We start from the raw sequence: 26,899 nt of genomic DNA, 5'->3' as shown, positions 1-26,899 counted from the left end.
TGGTCCCTCTCTCTCTGATCTATTCATCTCTTACTATAATTCTTACCTATGATGTCTTCCAATATGGTACTCCATATATTGGACATCGACCAAGTAATATGGTGAAAACACCCCATGTTGGATTGTTTTTACTTTGTGAATATTTCATTTTTCTGTACAGACTCAGTTTGAAATTTATGAATTTGGATTTTAACCTTTTAAAATTAGTGCATTCACAAATTTTGGATCAAACCTACTCAGTTCTACCAGCAAACTCGTTTCATAAACAATGCATCTGTCCTTGAATTTCACCCCTACAACAATAGAGTTTGTTAACGAGACAAGTTATGGGTCTATTAATTACTCCAAATCTTGATATTAATTCTGTAAAAGAACTACCTATACCTGACACATGATGCAGAGATGAGGATATGCTCAAATAGATTAGTTGTATATATAAGGAGAAACAAGGTTAGGAATGAAGATACAAGAGGCAAGATGGTTTAGATAAGTAAGAGGAGCAGTACAAATATTCCAGTGAGGAGGTGTATGAGATCGGCAGTGATAGGTTTGATAAAAGGTGGAGGTAGAGTGAGGAATAATTGGAGAGAGGTAAGAAGACAGGACATAACATCATTTCAGCTTGCCGAGGACACGATCCCACTTCTATGTTGTTGTACCTATACCTACATCATTTTCAGTAATTCTTGAATTTTAATAGTACTACATATTAGAGGGGTGAAATTGAAATGGTCCATTTGCCTAAACCTGTTACACCCATTTTCAGATTTAATTTCAACTCCCCTCAATGCCTTGACCTCAATTTTTTTCGTTTATGGAAATAACTAGTTTTAAGATGAAAATATCAACAATATATCAATGGTCCTGGGAGTAGAGTAGTTTTTTTTAAAAAAATAAAAAATAAAAAAATCAGTTATAGGAGCCTCTACAATTTGAGGCTGAAAACTAGAGTCTATCAATAAAGGAGTGAAGTAAAGATATGGCAGTTTGAAGTAAGTAGTTGATGCTGATATCACACAGTATATACTGTCTCTAGTACTACAAACTACTTATTGTGAGTGAAATATATTTGGGCTGCAAGAGTAACATGCCCTCCATGTGCTATATGATCATCATCACATATACAACACAGATAAAATTTTGGTTCACTGATTTGCTGTGCTTTGGTGAGTACTACATGGACCACCTCCTTTCTTCTCATCCAATTACTCCCTCCATTCTAAATTTACGTGACACTCTTTATTTTTAATTGATTTCACAATGAATTATATATTTTTTTTTAGAAAATGGGATCTCTCTCGACTCTCTGCGAAATGAATAAAAAAAAAAAACCTTTTCAGATATGTTATGTATAAAAATGAAGATCTCTCGTCAAAAAGAGGTATCGGAGTTTTTTGGGCTGGATTTTTTTTTTGTTTTTCAAATGTTCATCCTATATATATATATCTTCTTTGGACTCTGTTGTACTTGTGTAAAGAAAGAAACTGTTAAAAGGGGCATCTGAGTAAAGCAAAAGAAGACATATAGACAAGCATAGCAGTAAACACATCAATAGCTAGCAAAGTAAATCACTTTCTGAGCCTCTGAACATGCTAAGAGATGCTAGTGTATCTAGCTTGCCTTTATCTTTTTCTCCTCTGATAATACAGACAAAACTTTTGTTTGGGAATATTAATTAATTAATTCTGTGGTGATTATATTTATTGGAGTTTGAAATGGGGATCGTTTTCTGATAACTACTTTTCTGCAAATAAAGGACCACTTTAAAGAAGGAAAATAAACGCATCTCAATATAATGTAGCTACGTAGACGGAAGGAGGGTCAGTTGAACTATGTATGGAGAAAATTATGCTCATGTATATATAAGATAAAAGTTATTTTTTATATCTTCATATCAAATCTTAAACCTTAAACGTTCTTTATAAAATTTTTGATTTCGTCAGTCAATCTCAATTATTTTGTTATAGTGACTACTGATTAGACATTTTCATGAGCTTGCATGACAAATTTTGCTTGCCTTTTTTTCTCTGTGTTTTAAATAATCAACAATCCCAATACAGGCTGGATTCAAACTGGTGACGTTACAACTCGAATTCAAACATATTAGTCCCCGATGGAGCTTGTCTTTTGGAAGTTGGAACAAGAACATTATGTTGAAAAGATATTTCCCCTAATTATGAGACCATGCATATGGGGAGTTACAGCTACCCAAATTAAGACTAATCGATCAGTTGGACAAGTCTCAGCAATTACAATGCAATATAATTCGGCGACTTAATGCTCAAAAATATATTTAAAGTATTTCAATTTTTCGAGTTTTATACCTAAGCTATCAGGTGAATGCGAGTTTCAAATTTGAACTATCACCAACTACTTATTAAAATACAATTCAACTATTAGTTGTACCATTTTCCTACCCGAAGGATGATACGGAAAGAAAACAATAGATAGTTGAGATATGTTTTGATAAATAATTGGTGATAATTGAGGCAAGAAACTCACACATTTGATAGTTCAGATATAAAACTCAAAAATCGAAATACTTTGAACGTGTTTTTGATCCTTCACTTCTAATAATTCGGCCATGCGGTTCTTATCTCAAATATTGCTCAATCTTATAAACTAAGCATTAGACTTTCAATTAATATTTGCAATAACAAAATTTTAAATTGTCATGATCTAATATTTCTCATAAGAATTTCTTGATACGCTGATCTATTAGGTACATAATTAGTTGCAAGAGAAATAAAAAGACCTTCTTTAATAAACAGCTAAACTCCCAAAGAGAAAAATTTAAGATATACCAAGCTTGGAAGATCATTGATTAAATACAGCATGAATAGATTTATATTCTAAGAAAATGTAATTTTATTCAAAAATCAATTTGTAGCCATTTTAAATCAGGTTACTATCTTAAGATTTTTAATCTTTCGTACAGTACTTCTCTTAATTAATTACTTAACCGGCCATATAATTAGGCCAAGAAAAAATAAGTTAGAAAAAGTAATGCGAATTAAAAAAATCACAAGATTCCAATCTTATCATTGGTTTTACAGACAAATTTAAAAGATCAATCAGTTATGTTCCAAAAGAGAAAAAAAATATATATATAAGACGGAAAAATCAAAAGGGTATTATTGTGGAACTGTAAATAAAGATGTACTTGCAATTATTAGTCCTTACATCTCAAATTATATGTTGTAATATTTAAAATAGTTATCTCAAATTAGTTGTAAGTTTACAAATTTAGAATGAAATTATTTACATCTTTCCATCCTTATTACTACAAACATCTCAATTTATAGAATAAATATTTAATTAAAAAAAAAAAATTAATTAAGACATAAATGAGAGTAAATAATAATAGAAAAACTCCCCATGACTAATATTTTCTTGAAACATGTGAGAGAAACATGATAGATAATTTGAGACAATGGGAATAATCTTTTAATTTGCACATGCCTTTCGGCTCAGAGACGGATTCAAGATTTTAAGTTTGTGGATTTTCAATAAAAAAAAAAAAAAAAAAGATCGTTCCAAGGGGATTGCACGGGGGTATATATAGCATGTGAGGCATTTCTTCAAATGCCTTTTGAACGAATCAGGAAACTAACAACTTTAATTTATGGTTCCTCACTTATAAATCTTATATATTTAATATATTTTTAATATAATTACAAGTTATATAAAAATACTTAGAGTTCCCGAAAACCCACATCCGTAGTGCTACATCCGCCCCTGTTTCAGGTTAAAATGTTAATTCATCAGTATATTTTTCTTCCAGTATATGATTAGAATCAAACAAAACCATAAACCAAACATCCACGAAAAACCATTATGGTTGGTATTTCGTACTTCTGAGTACCACTTATTTGCTCGTCCGTGATTTCTCTGCACTGCCCTTTCGTCTTGTTTAAAGATTACTTACTATGTCCTTATATTCGAATTCCACTTTTTTTTTTCAAACTAATAAACGTACACTTCAACTATTATATTTTGGAGAAGAGAAAGTTGCATTGTTTGAATGATAAAAAGAGGATAGAAATCACTACAAAGGGGTCAAAAGAATTATATTATGTATTTGTTACTTTCCACCAACACATAAGGAATAAGAACTTCAAACTAGGACGAAACTATCAATAAGACGCCTAAATTGTGAGAGCCCGATTAGTATCCTAAACTTAATTTTTTTTTGGAGGAAAGGATATGGGCTAACCATTTTGAAAAAAAAATGGCCCACAATTTAAAAATATGGATAATTGGAGACAGTCGACCCAATTTATTTTTCTTTTTTAACCTTTTGGCCCAATTGGACACATACAGTCTCTATACTCAATTAATACACTTTGATACATTTTTATACTATATCAATACACTTTTTAAAAAAGAGAAAAAAAAAAATTATGCAAGCACATGCAGTCCCTGTACCCAATTGATTTTCTTTTATACCACAACGACGCACTTTTATAACAAGAGAGAAGGGAAACCTATGCATGCATATACAGTGTTCATATACCCAATTGATACTCTCTTATACTGGATTGATACACTTTTATACCATACTGATACAGTATATATACCACATAAATACACCTTTTACAGAGGAAATCTGTGCAAGTATATATACAATAATTACAAGTAAAGATTGTATAGAATTTATAGAAATTATGTAATTGTCATATAGAATTGGTATATAAACTGTAAAGTTATTGTACAAAATATAGTATCTTTTATGGTGTATACAAATTATATCATTATTATATAAAAACATAAAAATAAAATAAAATAGCATCATCAACTAGCTAGAAAAGAATAACTATAAATTTATATTTGATTTTTCTTTTGTACTAAACCAACAGGAAAAATGAAACTAGAATAAAAGCTACAAAAAAAAGAAAGTAAAATGATAATTATAAAAAACAAAAATAAAAAGAAGAAGAAGCGGAAGAAGCTTACCAAAGTTGGTGGCTATTTGTTCAATAAATGCGACTATAAATTGAAAATTAAACATTTTGCTATCGTATGAAATAACTTTGTAGTTTTAGGGGATTTGTCCTTTCCCCATTTTTTTCAAATTACTTAGATGCTCTAAACTATGTAAATCGAACAAATTATAATTAGTGATACGGTAAAATTGATCCTAAGTAGGTGAAATTGCAGCCCAGTGGAAATAAAAGGGTCCACTTTGCCACTAGGAAAACCAACATCGAACCGCAATACCTATGGGCTTTGGCCCCCACTTTGTCCTACTCTCTATAATCCACAAACCCCACATCCAACTACACACCTCACAAACAAACAAAAAAAGTAAAAAAAAATACTGATTCATAAATAGCTTCACATTCCTCCATTCCAAACACCATCATCTTCTCTCAAAGCAAAAAAGAAATATCAGCCTTTCTTTTTCTTACAAAAAGCTCTCAATTTTTCTTCAAGAAAACATATACCAAAATGGCCATCGCAAAATCAAACAAGCTCCCACAAGTTGTACTTTTGAAGCAAATTTTGAAAAAGTGTTCTAGTTTGGTTAAGAAGCACGGCTACGCTGACGAAGTCCACCTTCCAGTCGACGTACCAAAAGGACATTTTGCAGTTTATGTTGGAAAGAACAGAACTCGATACATCGTACCTATTTCTTTCTTGAGTCATCCTGAGTTTCAATGCCTTCTTCGTTGCTCTGAGGAAGAATTTGGCTTTGGTCACAACATGGGCATCACCATTCCATGTGAAGAATTCATTTTCCAATCACTCACTTCCATGCTGAGATAGTAAAGTATTATTTGACTAGAATAAAAAGTGTGAATAGTAGGTTTAAGGGTTAATTTTAGAGTATTGAAGAAAGATGTGTTCAAGATGAAGCAATTTAATGTTTTTTTTGCTTCTCTTTTTTCAAACATCTTTCTTCACTTCTTTTATTTCTTTTTGTGGCCTTCCTCTAACCCTGACCTAGGAATCACATGGATATTAGTTGTGTCTTTTTATGGGTTGGTTGGAAATTTTTTCCTTGCAGTGGTGTTGTTAAGCACCCTGTGAGAGAAGTGAATGTATCTCAATCTACTAATTAATTATTTGATTGTCATTTTCAATTCAATTATCTCTCAGTATATCTGTATTTTTCTATATTAATTTTTGTTATTTTCTATGTTTTCGGATACAAGAATCTGTACGTAGGCAAAATAACTTCAACACAAGTTCAAGTCTCAAAACAAGAACACCTGCGAAGTTACTTAACACCTTCAATACAAGATTAAAAATAATCTATCCAAGAAGTGTGTTATTTTTTAGAAATAAGATGAAACAGAAATGTAAAGCCAAGGCCTCCGACTTCACGGAGTATCCTTAAGAAATAATTCCCCTCACTGTACCCGAGGCTATGGAATTTTTCTCCATCACTCAACAGCTAATGATGACAAGGAGTTTTGGAAGATACAAAGAGTGTTTTTCTGTCAAAAATCATGTCTATACCTGAGGAATATATCAAGTACTTATAGGTTTTAATGTGTCTTTTCGAAAGGATGCATTGATTCAGCAAAAAGACACATTCAGTACAGTTGTGTCACTTGCGCTCAGTCTATGCTGGACCTGCGCTTGATCTGACGCCGCAGGTGACACTGTCCAATTTTAGTGGCTACCTGCGTTGCATCTGCGCCCGTAGGTCACGCTATTGTGCGAACCAGTGTGCCTTTTGCCTCGAAGGATTGCATTCCTTCGAGATGCGTTGCGCATACGTTTGCATGGCATTAGAGATGCGCCTGCACTTGGAGAAAAATAATTTTATCAGATTTTTGGATTAAAATTTCACTTATAAAACAAGTCTCAAATAAAATTCGTCTAAAAATATAGGTCTCATCGATCGATCCAAATTTGAAAACGAGCAAAGCAAGTAAAAATATAGGTCTCATCGATCGATCCAAATTTGAAAACGAGCAAAGCAAGCAACGGCAACGACAATACAAGGCACCACCTTGTTCTTACTTTACTATTAAAGTGGAGTAAGTGTTCCTTATTAAAAACACTTAAAAGTTTCCTTCTTCCAACAATGTGGGAGAATTAGTGAACCTTGAGTACACTGTCCATTTAAGTGACTCTATTTCCCTCCATTTTTCATTCACACACACATTGAACCCAACAATTTTTAAATCCAATTGAGCATATTGAATTTGGTAACGTTCCGTTTGAATTGCAATCCACTTGCAACTACACTGCTCAAAATTGATGCAAGATTATTACACTTGTAGCAATCTACAGTCAGAGGAATTGCAATAATATAATTTTCAGCACGTTGATGCAAAGGTTTGCTCCATTAGTTTATGGTCTATTAACCTAATTAACACAAATTTGATTTATTGAACAAGAAATGCAGTATTAATTGTGCGGTATATGATATCAGGCATGATTAATTTGAATTTGCACCAGAAAGTCTTTGAAGGTAAAATATTTCTCAATCAAAAGTTTCCGTTCCTAGGATTTAAACTTGAATCCACTACCAAATCACAACATTATTTGGTGTTGAAACATGTAGTGATCTTGTTATAAACCAAGTTTGATCTGGAGGAACATTTATGAGCTCCGATTGGATCTGGAGGAACATTTATGAACTCCGATGAACTTAATAGCTTTTACCTATAGACTTTGTTATACATCAGAATCTAACAAATATTTGACAGCGAACCTATTAACTTGAGAGATCGTGTTAGGAACCAAGAAGCTTCAAATCATTAATCTGTCTGGTGCTGTCAATTTACATTTTTACACTTGATCTCATACGTCCAGCTGCTAGCTCTTAATAATTAACAGGATATGTAAGCAAATAGGTACAACGTCGATATTTGATCCAAGTATGTATACTTTATGTTCTATTTCCATTTTGTAATTCCTGGGATAAATTTAAACAAAATATCTTCCTGGGAAGTACTACTACCGTTTATATAATCGATCTTAACTTAGTTGGAAAAGCGTATTAATTAGTTTCTATCGTAGTTGATTATTTGATCTAGGTACACAATAGTTGTATAATATAAGGTAAGCCACTTTCCGATATTTCATATGTTGATGCTTGAGATTTATAATTAGCTGAATAGACATGCGCTGTGTGGGTCTAGTAGACCTATTATTGTTGCTAGCTTGGAACCTTTGCTGATCACAATACATGATACGATATCTTTATCCTTAAATTGAATAAATTTGAAGTGGTGAAATTCAATACTAATACATAAGTAGTATATTTCCAGGAAACTTCCTATTTTAGCTCTCATATTTCTAATCTATGATGTCTAATATGGTACACTACTCCACATTATATTATAAACCGACCAACTAATATGGCATCTCCATGTTGGATTGTTTATCATAAAACTCGAGTGTATGTGTGGGGATTGATTTAATGAATTGTGACCCATGACATTACGATTTGCGACCCAGTACACCATCTTTGGAAGTTCTTACTAAGGACGAAAAAATTACATTCAACTCTTACTAGGTCGGTGTATACATTTGTGTGAATATCTTTTTTTAGAGAAGAATTTAGAATTTGAAGTACATGAATTCTGAATTCTAATCTTTTTTGGAATCAAGGGGTTCTAAATTCCACAGGATGTTTTGAAGGAGACCACTGCTTTTGCGTTGTGGTTGAAACTGAAATTTTTATGCATGACGAAGAGCCTAACAAGTAAGTTGTATCTCAAACAGCGACTTTATTCCCATCGTATGTCTGAGGGTAAGTCTTTGGAAGATCACCTATCTATCTTTAAAGAAATCGTCTTTGATTTAAAGACTTTGGAGGTTAAGTACGATGAGGAAGATTTAGGGTTGATTTTGTTGTGTTCGTTGTCTGCATCATACACGACCTTTAGGGATACGATTTTATATAGTCATGATACCCTGACCATAGATGAAGTCTATGATGCGTTGTTCTCTAAGGAAAAGATGAAGCATCTTGTGAATGGGTTGGAGACTCCAGGAGATGGTCTCATTATTCGAGAAACGACTCGTGAGAGGAATTCTGGGGGTGATGATAGGTTTAGGTCCAAATCCAAAAATAGAAACAAAACCTATAAATACTGCAAGAAGAAGGGCCATATCAAATCCGAGTCTTGGAAGCTACAGAATAGAGAGAAAAGAGAAGCTCCAAAATCGAAGGAAAATCAACTAGAGAAGTCCGGTGAAGCCAGTTTTGTGGAAGATGCGACAGTGATGGAGAACTCTTGGTATTTTTTGATGGTAACTCCAAACCCTGTGAGTATTGGATTCTTGATTTAGCTTCCACGTTTCATATGTGTCACAATTGGGATTGATTTACAACATATCAAATAGTCTCTAAAGGTGATGTGTTGATGGAAAATAACACACCTTCTAAGATAGCTGGTATTAGAACAACCAGGATCAAGATGTTTGAGGGGGTTGTGAGGACACTCGGTGATGTGCGGTATATCCCAGACCTAAAGAGAAATCTTATTCTCTTGAGTACCCTTTATTCAAACAGTTGTAGGTACACTGGTGAAGATGGAGTCTTGAAGGTTACTAAAGGTGCACTTGTTGTGATGAAGGGACAAAGAAAGTTTGCAAATTTGTATGTCTTTCAAGGCTTTACAATTATAGGTGATGCAGCTGTTTCTACCTCTTCTCTATCAGAAAGTGACGTTGCTAAAGTTTGGCATATGCGCCTGGGGCATATGAGTGAAAACGGCATGGCTGAACTAAGCAAGAGAAGACTTCTTGATGGGCAGATTATTACCAAATCAGAGTTCTGTGAGCACTGCATTTTTGGGAAGCAGGAGAGAGTCAGATTCACTAAAGGCATACACTCAACTAAGGGCACACTTGATTACATTCATTCTGATCTCTGGGGTCCTGCTAGAGTACCTTCTAGAGGAGGTGCTAATTAATTGTTGACTATTATTGATGACTATTCCAGAAAAAATTGGGTGTTCTTTCTGAAGCAAAAAAATGACGTGTTGCCTACTTTCAAGGAGTGAAAGATTAAGATTGAAAAACAAAGAAAAGCAGACAGGGAAACAGGTAAAACGCTTTCGGACTGATAATGGTTTAGAGTTCTGTGCTAATGAATTTAATGCTTTGTGCAAGTCAGAAGAAATTGTGAGGCACTTGACAGTTCGTCATACTCCGTCGCAGAATGGTGTGGCCGAATGAATGAATAGGACTATAATAAAGAAGGTGCGTTGTATGCTATCTAATGCTGGTTTACCCAAGTACTTTTGGATCGAAGCTGCTTTCGCGACTTGTCTTCTTATTAACCGCTCTCCCTCAGTTGCAATTGATAAAAAGACTCTACAAGAGGTGTGGTCTGGTACTCCTACTAGTTATTCTGATTTGAAGATATTTAGATGTTTTGCTTATGCTCATGTTGATAATGGAAAGTTGGAACCCAGACCTGTCAAGTGCTTATTTATGGGTTATAAGCTGGTGTATAAGCTTTAGTGTCCAGAAACTAGAAATATTATAATTAGCAGAGATGTTATGTTTGATAAAATTGTCATGCTTCGGTATCCCTTCGAATCTAGTGCTTTGCCTCTAAATGAGTATAGTGGCATGAATCAGCAACAGTCAAGCACCTACGTTGAATTACAAATTGGAGCAGAGTCTACACCGGTGCCTACTTCTCAGTCTAGTCTGGAGATATAGAGTAGTACTATTTCTTCATCACCACCAGTGGCGCCACAATATTCTATTGCTAAAGACAGGCCTAGAAGAGATATTAGACCTCCTCAGAAGTATGCTGAAGCTGATTTGGTTACTTATGCATTGAGTGTAGCAGAAGGTATTGATTCCGATGAAGATTTTTCTTCTTACTCAGAGGCAGTTAGTTGTGATGATTTCGACCCATGGATGATTGCTATGTAGGAGGAGATGGAATCACTTCATAAGAATGACACATGGGATTTGGTGAGATTGCCTAAAGATAAGAAAATTGTCCGTTGCAAGTGGGTATTCAAAATGAAAGAAGGAACATCGAGAGTTGAAGATGCTAGGTACAAAGCAAGACTAGTTGCTAAAGGTTACAGTCAGGTTCTAGGCATTGACTTCACAGATGTGTTTTCTCCAGTTGTAAAGCATAGTTTGATTCGAGCATTGCTTGGTATTTGGCCATGCATAATCTTGAGCTTGAGCAGTTGGATGTCAAAATTGCATTCTTACATGGAGAGCTTGAGGAGGACATCTATATGCAGCAACCAGAGGGTTTTGTAGTCTCAGGAAAGGAGGACTCTGTATGCTTGTTGAAAAAGTCTTTTTATGGCTTAAAGGAGTCGCCCAGGCAGTGGTATAAGAGGTTTGACTCTATTATGACCTCGCATATGTTTCAGAGGAGCAGCTATGATAGTTGTGTCTACTTCAAGGATGTAAGTGATGGTTCATTCATGTATCTTCTCTTGTATGTGGATGATATGCTGATTGCAGCAAAGGATATGAGAGAGATAATAAAAGTGAAAGCCCAGCTCAGTAAGAAGTTTGAGATGAAGGATCTAGGAGCAGCAAAGAAGATTCTTGGCATGAAAATTATGCGGGATAGAGAAAAGTGTAAGTTATATTTGAGTCAGAAAAGGTATATTGAGAAAGTGTTTCATAGGTTCAATATGCAAAATGTCAAACCTTTAAGTACTCCATTGGCAGCTCACTTCAAACTCTCGGCCACTTTGTCTCCAAAAATTGATGATGAGCATGACTATATGTCTCAAGTTCCATACTCTTGTGCCATCGGGTCTTTTATGTATGTGATGGTGTATTCCCGATCATATTTATCTTATGCCATCAGTACAGTTAGCAGATACATGGCAAATCCTAGCAATTAACATTAGAAAGCAATGGATTTTCGGATACTTGCATGGAACTGCTGATGTTTGTTTGCAGTTTGGGCGAAATAGAGATGATGTAATCGGGTATGTTGATTCTGATTTTGCAGGAGATCATGATAAAAGGAGGTCCCTTATAACAGGCTATATTTTTATCATTGGTGGTTGTTCTATTAGTTGGAAAGCTACCTTATAGACTATGGTTGCTTTGTCAACTACTGAGGCAGAGTACATGGCTATTATAGAGGCTTTCAAGAAAGCTATTTGATTGAGGGGTCTGTTTGGTGAACTTAGCAAAGACGTACAGATTACTACGGTCTTTTGCGACAGTCAGAGTGCTATCTTTCTTATGAAAGATCTGATGTTTCACGAGAGGACAAAGCACAATGATGTTTGGTATCATTTTGTTTGTGAAATTATTGCTTGTGGTGATATTGTGGTGAGCAAGAGTAGTTCTCATGATAATCCTGCTGATATGATGACCAAGACATTACCAAGTGCCAAGTTTGAGCATTGCTTGGACTTGGTTAGTGTTAGCTGTTAAGATCTGTCCTTAGGGGCTTTTGTGGAAGGGGTGGAGAGTTTGTCTTGAAATGGATTTGAGTTCTGAATTAGAATTCATATCAAGGTGGAGATTGTTAGAGCTGTGACCCGAATTTTGGTTGATGGACCCTTATGTTTTTGGGCCTAGGACCTATTTGTACGCACGTAATACATAAGTGCGATTTAGTGGGTTATTTTATTATTCAGAAAATTCAGCATTCTACACATTGTACTCTCTTTCCATTATAGTGAAACCCCCTCTGCCTCTGCCCGTATTTTTTTCCACAAGGGTTTCCACGTAAATCTGTGTGTTGTTCTTATTTTTTTTTACCTGTGGTTTGTTTATTCTGTCCGAATTCTAACAGATATCATAAATGTTACTTACATATTAGAGATGGAGACAAAATTTGAAGTTTATGAATTTCGACCTTGCCATGGATCCATAACTCGTCTTCATTAATGGGTTCACAATTAAGTTTCTCTACATATTTATTGAGTTAATTTCATGATATAAATATAAGATCTAAGCAAAAACTAACAGATTTGCCCGAATAATCTATCTCCGATCCACCCAGCACCCCCCAACCCCCTCCTCCCCAATGGAAAAAAAAAAGAAAGGATCGTTTCTTTATTTTATCAACGAGAGACAAGTTATGGATCAATTAACTATAAATCTTGACATCGAATAGGGTATAGAACAACCTATACTTATTGGCTACTTCATTTGGAGTAACTTCTGGGATTCTTGAAATCTAGTAGTTCTACCTAAAAGAGAGCTAAAATAAAAGAATGGTCCATTGGATATCAAATTACACCCATTTTGAGATTTGATTTCAATTCCCTTTAATTCCTTGACCTCAAGTTTTATAATTTATAGAAACTTTACTAAAATGAAAATATCAGGAAGCATGGTCCTGGAAGTGTGGTAGTGTTTTTTTTTTTTAAGAAAAATCAATTATATAGGGCCATCTAAAATTTGAGGCTGAAAAATAGAGCATATGGAATGAAGGAGTGAAATAAATATGGCAGTTTCAAGTACGTAGTTGATGTTGATATCACACAGGGCGTTACAGTATTGTCTTCTAATAAATATGGTTGGTAAAGTAGGAGGTAAAGCAGGTTGAGAATTACTTTTGTAATAAATGATGATTTTTTTTTTTTATAAAATGTAAATTTATGGATCAAGTTTTAATTTTTAGAAAATGGAATCGCAAACATGAAATCGAAATTCTATACGTATGGAAATTTTGGATTTAATATTGAAGTTAAGGCTTTGTTCAAATATTATAAATAAACGCAAATTTTAGATCAAAACTTCAAAATTGAGCTTCAAATTACATGATGAAAAACGACTTCTAAAACATATTTGGGTTTCAAGAGTAACATGGCCTCCATGTGCCATGAGTCACCATCATACAACCCATAGATATGATATTTGTGGTTCCCTCATAATTTGTTGTACGCTTGTCCGTGCTTTGCTCAGTACACGGACCACCTCCTTTTTCTCATTCTTTCATTAGCAAAAGGCGAAAATGCTCGAGAAAATTAATGTTAGGTTGTGGAGCCTGATTAATATGTGACGTACTATTATATTAATCTGTATAATTGTAGGTTTTACCTTTTATTCTCATTCTCTTTGTAAATGTGCAAACTCCAAGTCATTAATATAAATAATCCGTCCGTTGTGGAGGTTATCCACGGGTGTTACCACGAAATTACTTCTCTCTCCTCAAGAACTCTCTGTAGTTTTCTTTATCCTCTCCAAAGATTTAGTGTGTGAACTGCTAATCGATCCTAACAAATACAACATGCAGAATTAAATCCTGCCTGTGCTACTAAGATTCTACTTTGAGAGATTTAGTGTGAATCTAAACACCAACTTTAAGTTTTTGGAAATAAAATATATACATATTTTAAAAAACTAAGCAAATCAAAAGTGATTCCCTAACTCAACGTGGAATAACTAGGAGGGAGCCACAACATAGAATATTCAAATATCCATTTTAGTTGTGGATCGTAAGTCTCGAAGAATGGGACTACAATTATTATCTACTTGCAAGCTCATCCTGATTACATTCAAATCCTAAAGCACCACCACGAATATTGTCACCAGTGCTCGCACGCCCGGTTAACGTAACTAACTATAGAGTTAAGGGATGCATGTTCAAAATAAAATTAAAAGAAAAGAGCAGACTTGTGCACTAAAACTCCTGCTCTGTGCGGATTCGGAGAAGTTTCAAATTCCGCAAGGATCTATTTTCACACCATGTCAAAATATTGTTCTCAAAGTAGAAGTTGTTTAACAACTCAAATAGTAATACTGTCATACAATGTGCTGCAGTGTATTTTTTAGTTTTCTTCATTCATGCACACTCATTATTTACTTACTTCATGCACCTCCTACTCTCTTTCTTGCATGTGCATTTCCTTCTTTTCATCCGGTGAAAACTCCACGCACAATTTAGTACTTCTACGATCTTATTAATTTATATGAGATAGTTCAAATTTCGCGAGAAAAATAAGAAAATCTTTAATCCCAGCAATTTATATGCTCTTTAAATATTTTAAATTATTACTTTTTGTAACTTATACTAGTTCTATTTTAAAAAAAATCAAAGGTTCCTTCAAAGGGGATTCAATCGAAAAGTCGAAGGAGCATGGGGGGGGGGGGGGGGGGGGCACCTAACATCCACATTACAACACAAGGAGTGAGAGGCACATTCTTATGCTCTAAATTATCAAAATAAAAGGAAAGAAGAAGGAAGAGAGTTGCTCCTCATCAGATAAGCTTACAAAAAAAAAATTATTCTAGTACCCTTAATATAATTTCGGACTATATAAATTACTTTTAAAAAACTTGAATAAAGGATCAAAATAAAGAAGTTTGACTAGATTCAAATCCAATCTATTATCATATAAAAATCGGGACGAGAGAGTATAAGAGAACATGGGTAAAGTGAAAACAGTTAAAGGCCATTATATTCTTTTAACTGCTTTTTCTTGTTTGACAATAAAATTGCTCTGTTTTTTTTTTTTCTTTTTTTTTGTTATTGCGGTGGGTGGGGTGTGATGAAAAAAATTGCTCATGTCAATTAGTGAAGATAGATACGTGGATTACTATCTCAGCCTTAGAACATGCAAAGAGATGTTAGTGTCCCTTCTTGCCGTGGGTGGACCCACGTGGTGCTTCGAGGGTTCATGTGGATTCGGTAACTTTTTTAAAAAATTATATATATATATATATATATATGTTCTATTAAAATGTTAATATATTTAATTGTGCACCCTTAATAATAAAACTTATGTGGGTACACTGGTTTGGAACTCAAATGCTGACGGCCTTTTGGCCCGACGTGCGGTGTTCGATTCATTCTACTTTTTTATATACATTTAAATGACACCAGCTAGGCAGTCACCTCATCTGACCCCACCCATTCTTAATTAATATATTTACTATGTACTAAAAAAGGACTTTTCCTAATCCCAAGCCCCATATTTTCCCCAAATTTCAATTTTCAACCCATATTTTTCCAAATCCCCCAATTCTAAACTCCCTAGACACTACACTAGCTAGACAGTCACCTCATTTGACCCCATCCATCCTTAATTAATATATTTATTATGTACTAAAAAAGGACTTTTTTCAATCCCAAGCTCCATATTTCCCCCCAAATTTCAATTTCCAACTCGTATTTCCCCAAATCCCTCAATTCTAAACTCCCTGAACGACACTATAATTTACCAATTAATAGTACCCAAACAAAGAGAAAGGAGAAATTTTTCATTTGATGCTAATAGGTACACGTTTCTGCCTTTCATTTATTTTTTATTTTTTATTCAAGTTTGGGTAATGTTAATTGCTTTTAATATTTACTTGTTGCTTGAAAGTTAGTGTGTAAAATAGATTTATTTCTTTTTTCTTGCTTCTATTTAAGTTCATGGGATTTGATTAAAAATAAATAAATAATTATTTTTACTTATATTCTTGATGAATTTTTTATTTTGTAGGAATTTGTTATTGATTCTTGTGAATTGAAATAGATAGATATTATTCTCCTCAACCAAGTTCTAGTTTTAAAGACAATTCTCATCGCCTTAGCTAAAGCAGAAAAGGATAAAAAAAAGCTTCAAGGTCCATTATATTTAAGCACAAAGTACAAATAAAGCGTGAGATTTAACAAAAAAGGCATAAAGGAGAAAAAATATAAACATATGTCTAGTTCAAGACTAATTATATAAGCATGAATGACAAATCTATGAATAAAGAAATTGATTTTTTTTAATTAAGTGAAATATCAATTGTTTAGTGTTCGTATCTCCCGAAAAGTCTCATTGACAAGGGAAAGTATATATTATAAATTAGAACCTAAACTGCACATTAAATGAGTCGAGCGATCAACCCAAATTTGAGTTTTTATTCAAAACTTATGCGCGTCTTTGACAATGTTGATGCACCCCAAACTTTAAATCCTAGAGAATTTTAATTAATTCTGTGGCGATCATATTGGAGTTTTGGATTTATATGGGGCTCAATATTGTCTGTCTTGGACCACTTTGATGAAAGAAATAATCCCAATCTAAATCAAGTTTAACAATAACATATATAACCTTTATTCACATCAACTTACACATCAAAAATGCTTGCCCTTTTATAAGAACTTTTTATGTCATCAACAATGCGAATACTCCACCAATTAGGAGACGTGTGACTAATGGATAGAATAATATAGGAAAAATTACTATCTTGTTTACATAATATGTACGAAATGTATAAGTAGTGTATACTTTATCCTAAAAATATATACACTAATATATCCTACGCAAGGATTGACATACACAAATCAAGAAACACACATACTTTATATAATATATACATACTGATATTTAATTAAACATATACAACCGATATGTATATAATATACAGTTAATCAGGTAATGTAGAAAGTTCAATTCATAATGTGAAAAGTTGGAACTTGCACCGCTAAAATGCTTGTCCTTTATGCTCGTCTGTTTACGTCTAAATGAGAGGCCTCTAAGAAGAAACTCCTAATTGATTGAAGGGGAGTGGCGGAGTAACTAATAAAATTAATGTCGTAAAAATAGCCTCAAGTAAATACGTAAGATCAGGATGCGTACAACAGACCATTATGATCTGATCCTTCTCCAAATATCATGCATAATGAAAATTTTAGTGTATCGAACTGACCTCTTGATCACTGAGTTGTCTTTTGGACATGAGCAACATGTATATTTCTTCTAACAAAACAAACTACGGAGCTACCAAAAGAGTAATTCAGTCGGGCAGTAACATTACAATTATTTTGTAGTAGTTCAAGTCTCTATTAGACTAATGCAAATTTCACTTCACATAAGCTGAATTAAATATAATTTCCAAACAACGTTGGTTTTACACACAAATTCAAAAGAATCAGTTACCTTGGTAGTTGGAGTTGGTTAAAATATATATATAGATTAACACGAAAAATCTCGATTAACTAGGGACAGAAAGATTCTCGAGAAATAAATAAAAGAGAAAAGAAAAGTATATATAAAGTGCAGTATGATGTACCAAAGCTCCTGCTACGTAGAGATTCGAGAAAAAATTGCTCCATAAAAGTCAATATATTAAGACTATTTTAATTTTTTATGACTTAAACTCATAATCTTATAATGAGATGATCCCAACTTTAGCCGTTACCCAAATGGTCCTTTCACTACAAAAAGTCCACTTCAACAAAACTATAATAATAGAATGGAAAAATCAAAAGAAATCTCTAGGGTATGGTGAAACTGTCAATAACGATGTACGTAACGGCTAATAGTCAAAGCTGCAACAAAGAGTCTATTATTTGTACTTTACGAGACGAGTGCACATGCCTTTCTGCTCAACTTTCTATCTGAATAGAAAAAGAATCAAAGAAAAGCAGAAGCCAAACATTCAAAAAAAACCAAACACTGTTCGTAAAAGTAAGGTTCGAAATGTATTTCGTACTTCTCAGTACCACTTTATTGTTCGTCCGTGATTTCTTTGCTTCATCTTCTCTAACATATCATGCATTAGCTCTGGTAGATACTGCTATTACTGGCACCCAATATTTATACCATATGTACTTTTGCGTATACAATTATATCATTAGATAATGTATATGTTTATTTCAATAAATCACCTAATCATATTAAGTTGAGTAAATTTGGGTGTAAACATTTCAATGTCGATAGAAACCTTTTCGGTTTGTATCTTGTGGTATTACATTATGTGTTAGAGTTGTGAATCAAATTTTGTTGGTCTGATTTTGAAAGTTTTACGGTGCGACTTATGTCTGTGATTTTTAACGGGGTCTGTGGTGGTAGCGTAGGCCCGATCTTGAAGCCCACTAATGATCCCAATGGGGTGCGGGGTGAAGCCCCGCGGTATGGGCCTTTATGTTTTTGGGCGTAGGACTTATTTGTATGCATATATTATATAAGTGCATTTTAATGGGTTGTTTTGTACATTCAGAAATTACGTCTCTCCACATTGTACTCCTCTCCTTGCACAGTGAAATTCCTCTGCCTCTTCCCGTGGTTTTTCCTGCAAAAATGTTCACGTAAATCTGTGTGTTCTTGTTCTCTTGCTGCTTGTGATTTGCTTTATTTCTGCCCGATTTATAACATTATGTATATACATCAGTTAATTACTTTTCATATTATTAATTGATGTTTAATAATAGATATTGAAAAATTGACATATTTTATAAGTTTATTTTTTTTTTTAGTTTGTCAAAATTTTAAATTTTATCATATTATTATTTAATCTAATAATTGAGTCTTCATGTACAGAGACATTAAAGAGTAGTTGAAATATAATTAGTGTATATAAACAGACTGAAGAGGAAGAGGTACGTATTCGGTTGAAAAAGAAAACGAGCTAGGCAGAAGCATTGAGACAGAATGTTGGAAATAGAAACAAGTACCATTAATACCTTTGTTGTTGAAACTTGTAACCTTCCTAGATCAGTGAAAGCCATGTTTGAATAAATCAAATATTTTATACTTTTATTCAAATATGAATAGTAAGTACTTATGTCGTAACGTTTGGGTAATTAATGAGAAGGGGTCCTCTTTGCCATAATGAGAAGCAACATTGAACCCTAATACCCAATGGGTTTTGGCCCCCACTCTTGTCCAAACTCCCCTCAATTCACTTACCCCAAAACACCCGTGTTCTGTCCTTTGCCCCTTCACACCCCACATGACTGACTACTTTTACCCCCACCCCCTAAGAAAAAAAACTTCCTCGATTCACTTGTATTTGTCACGTTTTGATAATATAAAATTATTTAGATGATAAGCACCATTCACTTTTAATTTTAAAATTATAAATTCGAGTTACCAGAAAAGTAAAAAAAAGTGAGAGTTGTTAGAAGTGGTAAAAAAAAAAAGTACATAATTTTTTTTACGAAGTTTGTCCAAATTTCAATACGAGAAGAATGGTAACCTATAACTATTTTTTTATTTCGAAATGTAACTTTAATATTTAAAAATATATTGAATCAATCTAATTTAATTTCAAAAATTAGTTAAATTATAATTTCAAAAGAATAGTCAAATTAATTTCATGAAGCAAAAGAGTAAAAGTGAAAGAAAAAAAAAGAACACTACACTAAAAATATTTAAAAAGTTGTGGTCTTCCTCCATAAATAGCTTCACATTCTTCTACTTCAAACACCACATCCTTCTTCTTCCTAAAGCTCTCAACTTTCTTTAAATTTCTTCAAGAAAATCACTAAAATGGCCATTAGAAAACCAAACAAGCAGTCCCAAGCTGCAATCTTGAAGCAAATTTTGAAAAGGTGTTCGAGTTTGGGTAAAAAAAACACCTATGATGACGAAGAACACCTTCCAGTTGACGTGCCCAAAGGACATTTTGCAGTTTACGTAGGAGAAAATCGAACTCGATACATCGTACCTATTTCATTTTTGACTCATCCAGAGTTTCAATGTCTCCTTAGACAAGCTGAGGAGGAATTTGGGTTCGACCATGACATGGGAATTACTATTCCATGTGAAGAAGTTGTTTTCCAGTCACTATATTCCATGCTTCGTTAGAGAAATTATAAGAGTGAATATTAGTTGTAAGATTTTAGTGGGAATTAAGAAGGATGGATTAGCTCAAGATGAAGCAAAATTTGGTGTATTTTGCTTCTCTTTTTTCTAACATCCATTAATTAATTTTTTCTCTCATCTTTTTTTTCTTTTTTTTTTTTTGTAATTTTCCTCTAACCCCTGACCTAGGAACTACTACATTATATTATTAGTAGTGTTTTTTATGGGTGGGAATCAGATTTGTAAGAGCAAATCTTGGAAAATTTTCCTTGCAGAGGTGTTTTTAAGCACCCTGTGAGAGAAGTGAATTGAATGTCTTTCAATCTATTTGTTTTGCCATTTTCTATACAAATTGTCTCAATCTATTTGCTTTTTCTTTTTTAAGTAAATCCAAATTGGGCATAGTGTAATAGGTCTGATTTGTGATCTACTAGCCTCTACATTGTCCATATTATGTTTTATGTTTTCCAAAAATTTAATCAAAATAAACCGAAATACCAAATTACCATAGCTATAACGAGGTGCTATGTTAAAGGTGCAGACACAAGAATACTACATTGATCTATAAAAATGTAGACAAGAAATAAATGATGCTCACCTACAATTTGAAATGGAAAAAAATAATTTTACAAAGATCTCATGCGTTCAAATAGTATTGTTATAAAGATATTATATGTTTTACTTGTCCATTATATAAAAAAATAGATATCGTCTACTTTATTTGACCTTATTGAGGTGTTGGACGGACCAGTTTATTCTAATTTCCTCATCAATAGATGGATGGAGAGGTCGATAACATATTTTTACATTTAATGGCATGCTAAGTCAATACTGAACAAGTAAAAATGAACAGAGAGATTATTTTTATTTATGAAAATTCCCCATGTTAACTTTTTACTGAACTTTTTGAATATTATCATAAACAAAAATAACTCAAAATTTTCGTATTTTATAAATTGAAGTTGTAATAGTTTAGTCTACAAATACAATCCTTTTAATACCTACATGTGAGGCCGAACTTTGTCGAGTACCTACATTACAGATGCATTATATGTTAATAAATACTTTCATTACCGATTTGTATTTGATTAGGACAATTTTTTCACTTTTTTAATCAAAACAAGGACAAATACTTCGTGTCATCTGTTTATCTAATGGCATTATATACTGCAATTACTAATTTAATATTTTGATTCCGTACGTACAGAAAACTCTCCCTAATATTCCAAGTACAAACAAGTAGGTATCTTGGTGAAGCAAAAAAAAAAAACAATTGGGTACTTTGTTTGAGTATTACACTCATTTTTCTATTTGAAAAAGTAGTAACTTGCAAAGATACTATAAAATTACAGATAATAGATTTTTATGGTTTGATTCTTCTCCAGATTCATGCCTAATGAAAATTTTAGTACACCAAAACGATCTCTCTTTTTTTCTATTTGAAAAAGTATACATACGTTAAAAAAAAGTGCTAGCTAATTGACTGATAATTTATTATATATGGCGTTATACTCTTTCAAGGATGAATTGATATTATAGATGATAGTTTATTTGAATTTGTTTACCAATTTATTTACATTTTTTGTCGTTTCGTAAACATCTTATTTCCTCTGTACTTCCCGTTCAGCAAGAACAACACATCGGTTAATTAAAATATATATAATCAAAGTATCAAGTTGTTAGCACCCCAAGTAGTCTTGTGCAAACTCCAAATAATATTTATTTGTCTCTTTTAGAAAAACACGTTGGCTTCTTCAGAAATAAAATAGATAATAAGGAATGCATAACAATTATCATTGCTAAAAAAAAAATGGGAATTAGCGAACAAATTTTATAATCAAACAATAAAAATCTGTTCCTAATCTTATTGAACAGTAAGTTATCAAAATATTTTGTTAGCTTCGAGCAATTTAACAACAAAATTCATAGCGAATTTCAATTTTGTTTCTTTTGTAGTGTATATTGAAAATATAGAAAAACTATAGCATAAATTAAAATATGTCTATTGCTTAGTGATTCTTTAAAGTACTTCAACTAGAAATTAATTAACGAACTACCCAAAGCTTGCCTAGGACTAGGACCGGTACTGTTAATCAAAATTAATTAATTGTATTTCAACTTGTTTGATAAATAAATTACTCTAGATTATATACATCACAAGAATTAAGTGTTTTAATTAATTGTATAAGCGCAAGATTTCATATTCTAATCCCTTGAAAACTCCTCCCTTTCTTTGCAAGTGAATTAAAAAAATTGGGGAATTCCTCCATAAATAGCTTCACATAATTCTCTGTCCCAAACATCACATCATTTTTTCTCTTTCTCTAATAGCAAATTAAAGCTTAAACTCTCTTTAAATTTCTTAAATAAAACATTCAATAATGGCCATCAGAAAATCAAGCAAGTTGCCACAAGCTCCAATTTTGAAACAAATTTTGGAAAGAGGTTCTAGCTGGAGGAAAAAGAACAGCTGCGGAGATGAATATGAACCTCCAATTGATGTGAATTAATGTTTATCATAGAAATTTACATGTAATTATTGTATATATGACCTGATTACGTAAATATTACTTTTAACATTATCGATAAGGCAAAAAGCACAAAATTTACCTATTTTTAAATTTACTTTTGTATGTTTAAATATGGGTTCCATTTTGACTCGTTAGGTTACAGTTACACTATTTGGCACATTTTAGCTCAATAATCTGATGGGGGTCACTACAGATTCAAATCATAGATCAAATCAATTACATAAAGGGGTCATGACCCAACTCATTAAACTTTTATGGGTTGGACAAGTTACCAAAAAATGGACTGATTTAATTTGCCACACCCTCTAGAATATAATAATACACCCAGAATTAAGGATCGTGGGTGCTTAAAAAATTAAAAAGATGAAAAAATAAAAAATCACCTCATCGAGGTTCGAACACGAGGCATCCCTTCCAGTGGAGAACCTTAAGATCAATCTAAATGTCAGTGCACACAAATAATTTTGTGTTTCAATGGGTGCTTTTATATATTTTATATCTATTTTCATATATTTTTTATGTAATTATATCTATTCTTCGTCGAGTTTAATTGATGTCAGAGCATCAAAAAATTAGTATAGGTCCTACGTCCTTCCCTGAATAATACCATGCAACTTAGAATCCTCCGTCCCAATTAGTTGTCTTTAATTAAAATAATGTCCTATTTTCTTATGTGAATATAATTTTACTTTAGATTTCTCAAATTACCCTTAATAAGATGATTTTAGTCGCATAAATATTTATGCGTAATTCTAAACCACCGTTTTTTTTTTTCAGAAAAATAAATGAAATTTTTTCTCTGACATTGTGCCAATCAAACACTGATCGACACATAATATCTGAGATGAACGAATTACGAATACCAACCTACTATAGTACTAAAATACACACACAAAAGAACTTGTAAATCACTAGCATATAACCATGCAAACACGTAATGCATATCTATCATGGCATGCATGAATAACATATGTGAATTCTTGAACGATATAATAAACCCAATACTGAGATAGCTATGCTTATAATATTAATATATAGTAGTAGCTTATTTATGACCCAAGGACCAGTTCAATAATAATAATAATAATAATAATGAGGTAGCTAGCAAGCTGGTCCTCTCTTTAAATTCTCTCTTTGGGACATTACCTCTTTTTGTTTTAAGCCACAAAAGTTTCTGACAGTAGCAACTTAGCATAAATACAACTGCAAATTACTAGCCTTCTTTTAATTTTGTGCCCACAAAAATTAAATATATATTGTGAATAAATGAATTAATTACTGTATCCTTTTTTGTGCTTTAATAACTATTGATTTAATTTTATGTTGCTTCTCATCTCCATCACAGAATTCCTATCTTCCTCTTAAAAATATCTTCCCTAGTTAAGATCATCAATGCCATAGGTGATCCAACCGAACTTATTGATTCAATTAAATTCAATATTTTCTCACTGACGTATATGTGAAAAATAATGAAATTCAGTATTTTCATACACTAACTAACGTATATGTGAAAAATAATGAAGTTTCAAGTTTCAATGACTATTAGAATTGGAACTCATATATAAAAAGCACAATAAGATCAGAACTGTTAAAAATCTTTAAATGTTTGACTAGTGAAATCTAAATCTTAAATCCGTCTCTGATCGATAAATGCATGGCCCTCTTTGTTCTTCATCATACATTTCTTCTCTTACGTTTGACAAAATAACTTGATTTATATATTTGTCATCTGAACTCTCAACTCAATAAAACTCATATGTAAATTCTTTAACCGTTAATCGTACTTAGATGGCATTAAAATAATTGAGTAGGATAAAATACGTGCGGGACACGTCTAAAGTGTGAGTGTGGGACAATTTTTTGATCAATTTTATATTAAAATTATTTTAAAAAAAAGTCCCCCCGCCGCATCCCTGCAGCTCCCTAGGCTGCCATGGGCATTCGAGCCCTCTCAGCCCCACCATTAACGCCCCCCACCCCCACCCCGCAGCCCCAAGGCTGCCATGGTCATTAGAGCCCCCAGCAGCACTACCATTAACGCCCCCCTCTCCCGCGCGTTTCCCACCAGAAGCCGCCCCCCACCCCTGCAGCCTCCAACGCTGCCATGGCCATCAACAATAGAGCGCCCCACCAGCACCACTGCAGTGCCCCCTCCCCCTTATTTTTAAATTGAGGTTAGTTCCCATGGCTGCTCGATCTATTTTCCTCACTCTCCTTCCCCCATCCCCAACAGCCCCCATCATTTTACTTTTTTTTTTTTTTTAAAGAAATTCATTAAGATGAAAATTGAAAATTCATTACGTGAACTATTTTAGTTCCCATTTCTTGCCCATTTCCAAGCTCGTTTTTCAAGCTGCTGCTTCAAAGTGAACACACTTTTAGTGAATTTCAAGATTTGTGTGGCAATAAAATTTAAGATGCATTTAGGATGTGAACTGAAATTAATTTTGGATTGAATTAAGTGTTCTATTTTCGAGAAAAGTAGAGAAAAAGGGTAATGGAAAAAGGAAAGGTACCGTCAGGTGAGGAAATGGGGTTTGCAATGATGCTGGGGAGGGGGAGGTGGGCCGGTGACTTTTGTTTTATTTTTTTAATTATTTTTTAATTGCTTTAATGTAAATATGATAAAAAAAATATCAAAATTGAAAATTCGTTATGTTTGTGCGTGTGAATTTAGAGTTAAAACTTTAAATTAATTGAAGAGAAATTTTAATTATTTAAAATAAATTTGATGTTTAATTAATTAAAAATTTATTGTCTTTGTGTTCAGAATTTATAGTTGAAAATTTAAATTAATTTGAATTAAAAATTTATTGTGTTTGTACATTACAATTTCTACAATTTATTATTTTTTTTATTGAATAAAATTTATTTTAATATTTATTTTTTTATGTAGCATTTTAAAAATGATATGAAATTTAATGTAATACTTAAAAATGACGTGGAAGATGACGTGGGACATGAAATTTAATGTAATACTTAAAAATAACGTGGAAGCTGACGTGGGGCAGTTGTGTTACACACACCATTAGAGGGGTTTAAAATATTGAGTTTTATTGAGTTGAAGGGTTCAATGATAAATTGCTAAGTAGAAATATCCACTTTACAAACCAGGCCAAATATAAAAGTCTACCGATCTATTTTGCCCTTACTTTTTCTCCCTAACTTATAATGCATGATTTTTTGCTTGGTCCCGTGTGTCTGCAGGTCTATTTATTCATGGCTAACATATGAAGACCAAATAGCTAAGGCTAATTACGACTTTATTTTTACTGAATTTGGAGTACGTACTTCAGTTGGCAGATCAAATGTCCTCGTCTCTCTATATGAAAAAAGTTTAGAATGATAAAAAGAAATTTATTAAAGAAAATGCAGGCGCAATTTTTATCGGCCGAACACAGTACTTTTGGTTCAAAAACTGCATTTATCTTAGAAATTTATTAAATATATTATATATTAATTTATAACTCCTTAGCTTAAACAGATTAAAATTCAAATTAATAAGCGTCAAATTACAATTAAGGGTAATCAAGAACCACTGCTATAGTAACAATGTAACACAATTCCGTAACGCAGTACAAAGGGGAGATAGTCCTATCCTACCCAACACAAGAATCAAGATTAATGGGGGCCAATGTTGTTGTACCATAAACAATTGGGCAGTCATTTTCATCTCAAACGTTTTTTGATTATTCCATAATTGTTAACCATACATGGTTGGTGAGGGTAGTTCATATATATAGCTAGACTAGTACTATACTATTATGATATAAGTAGTTGGCTCCATGCATGTTACTTCTTTGAAAAGTTGTCCCCAATGTCCCATCTTCATCAAATCCCAATTACCACCAAATATTGTAATGGGATTACTATACCCTATTCTTAACTAGAGGTCTCAGTTTGAGTGTTAGAAAATAGTGAACGTGTTATTTT

At 33.0% G+C, this 26,899-nt stretch overlaps 2 protein-coding genes and 1 long non-coding RNA gene across 3 annotated transcripts; all 3 read left to right on the top strand.

The window, feature by feature from the left end:
* The first annotated feature begins 5,301 nt into the window (after nucleotides 1-5,301).
* Nucleotides 5,302-6,091, top strand: LOC107840500 (auxin-responsive protein SAUR50). The gene has a single exon (XM_016684383.2). The coding sequence runs from the start codon at nucleotides 5,452-5,454 to the stop codon at nucleotides 5,767-5,769; it is 318 nt and encodes a 105-aa protein (XP_016539869.1). The 5' UTR covers nucleotides 5,302-5,451; the 3' UTR covers nucleotides 5,770-6,091.
* Nucleotides 6,092-20,038: 13,947 nt separating this feature from the next.
* Nucleotides 20,039-20,570, top strand: LOC107840499 (auxin-responsive protein SAUR50). The gene has a single exon (XM_016684381.2). It carries the CDS (start codon nucleotides 20,121-20,123, stop codon nucleotides 20,436-20,438), a length of 318 nt encoding a protein of 105 aa, XP_016539867.1. The 5' UTR covers nucleotides 20,039-20,120; the 3' UTR covers nucleotides 20,439-20,570.
* A 4,262-nt stretch (nucleotides 20,571-24,832) lies between these two features.
* LOC124886508 lies at nucleotides 24,833-26,361 on the top strand. Its single transcript, XR_007043816.1, has 2 exons — nucleotides 24,833-25,140; nucleotides 26,174-26,361. It is a non-coding gene; the product is annotated as an uncharacterized LOC124886508 (long non-coding RNA).
* Nucleotides 26,362-26,899: the final 538 nt, after the last annotated feature.

This window comes from Capsicum annuum, chromosome 8 (assembly GCF_002878395.1).
Source record: "Capsicum annuum cultivar UCD-10X-F1 chromosome 8, UCD10Xv1.1, whole genome shotgun sequence".
Classification (NCBI taxonomy): domain Eukaryota; kingdom Viridiplantae; phylum Streptophyta; class Magnoliopsida; order Solanales; family Solanaceae; genus Capsicum; species Capsicum annuum.
This window is presented reverse-complemented; position numbering and strand designations above follow the sequence as displayed.

Coding starts and splice junctions, on each gene's coding strand:
- LOC107840500 (XM_016684383.2), top strand. CDS start 5,452: ATGGCCATCGCAAAATCAAACAAGCTCCCACAAGTTGTACTTTTGAAG.
- LOC107840499 (XM_016684381.2), top strand. CDS start 20,121: ATGGCCATTAGAAAACCAAACAAGCAGTCCCAAGCTGCAATCTTGAAG.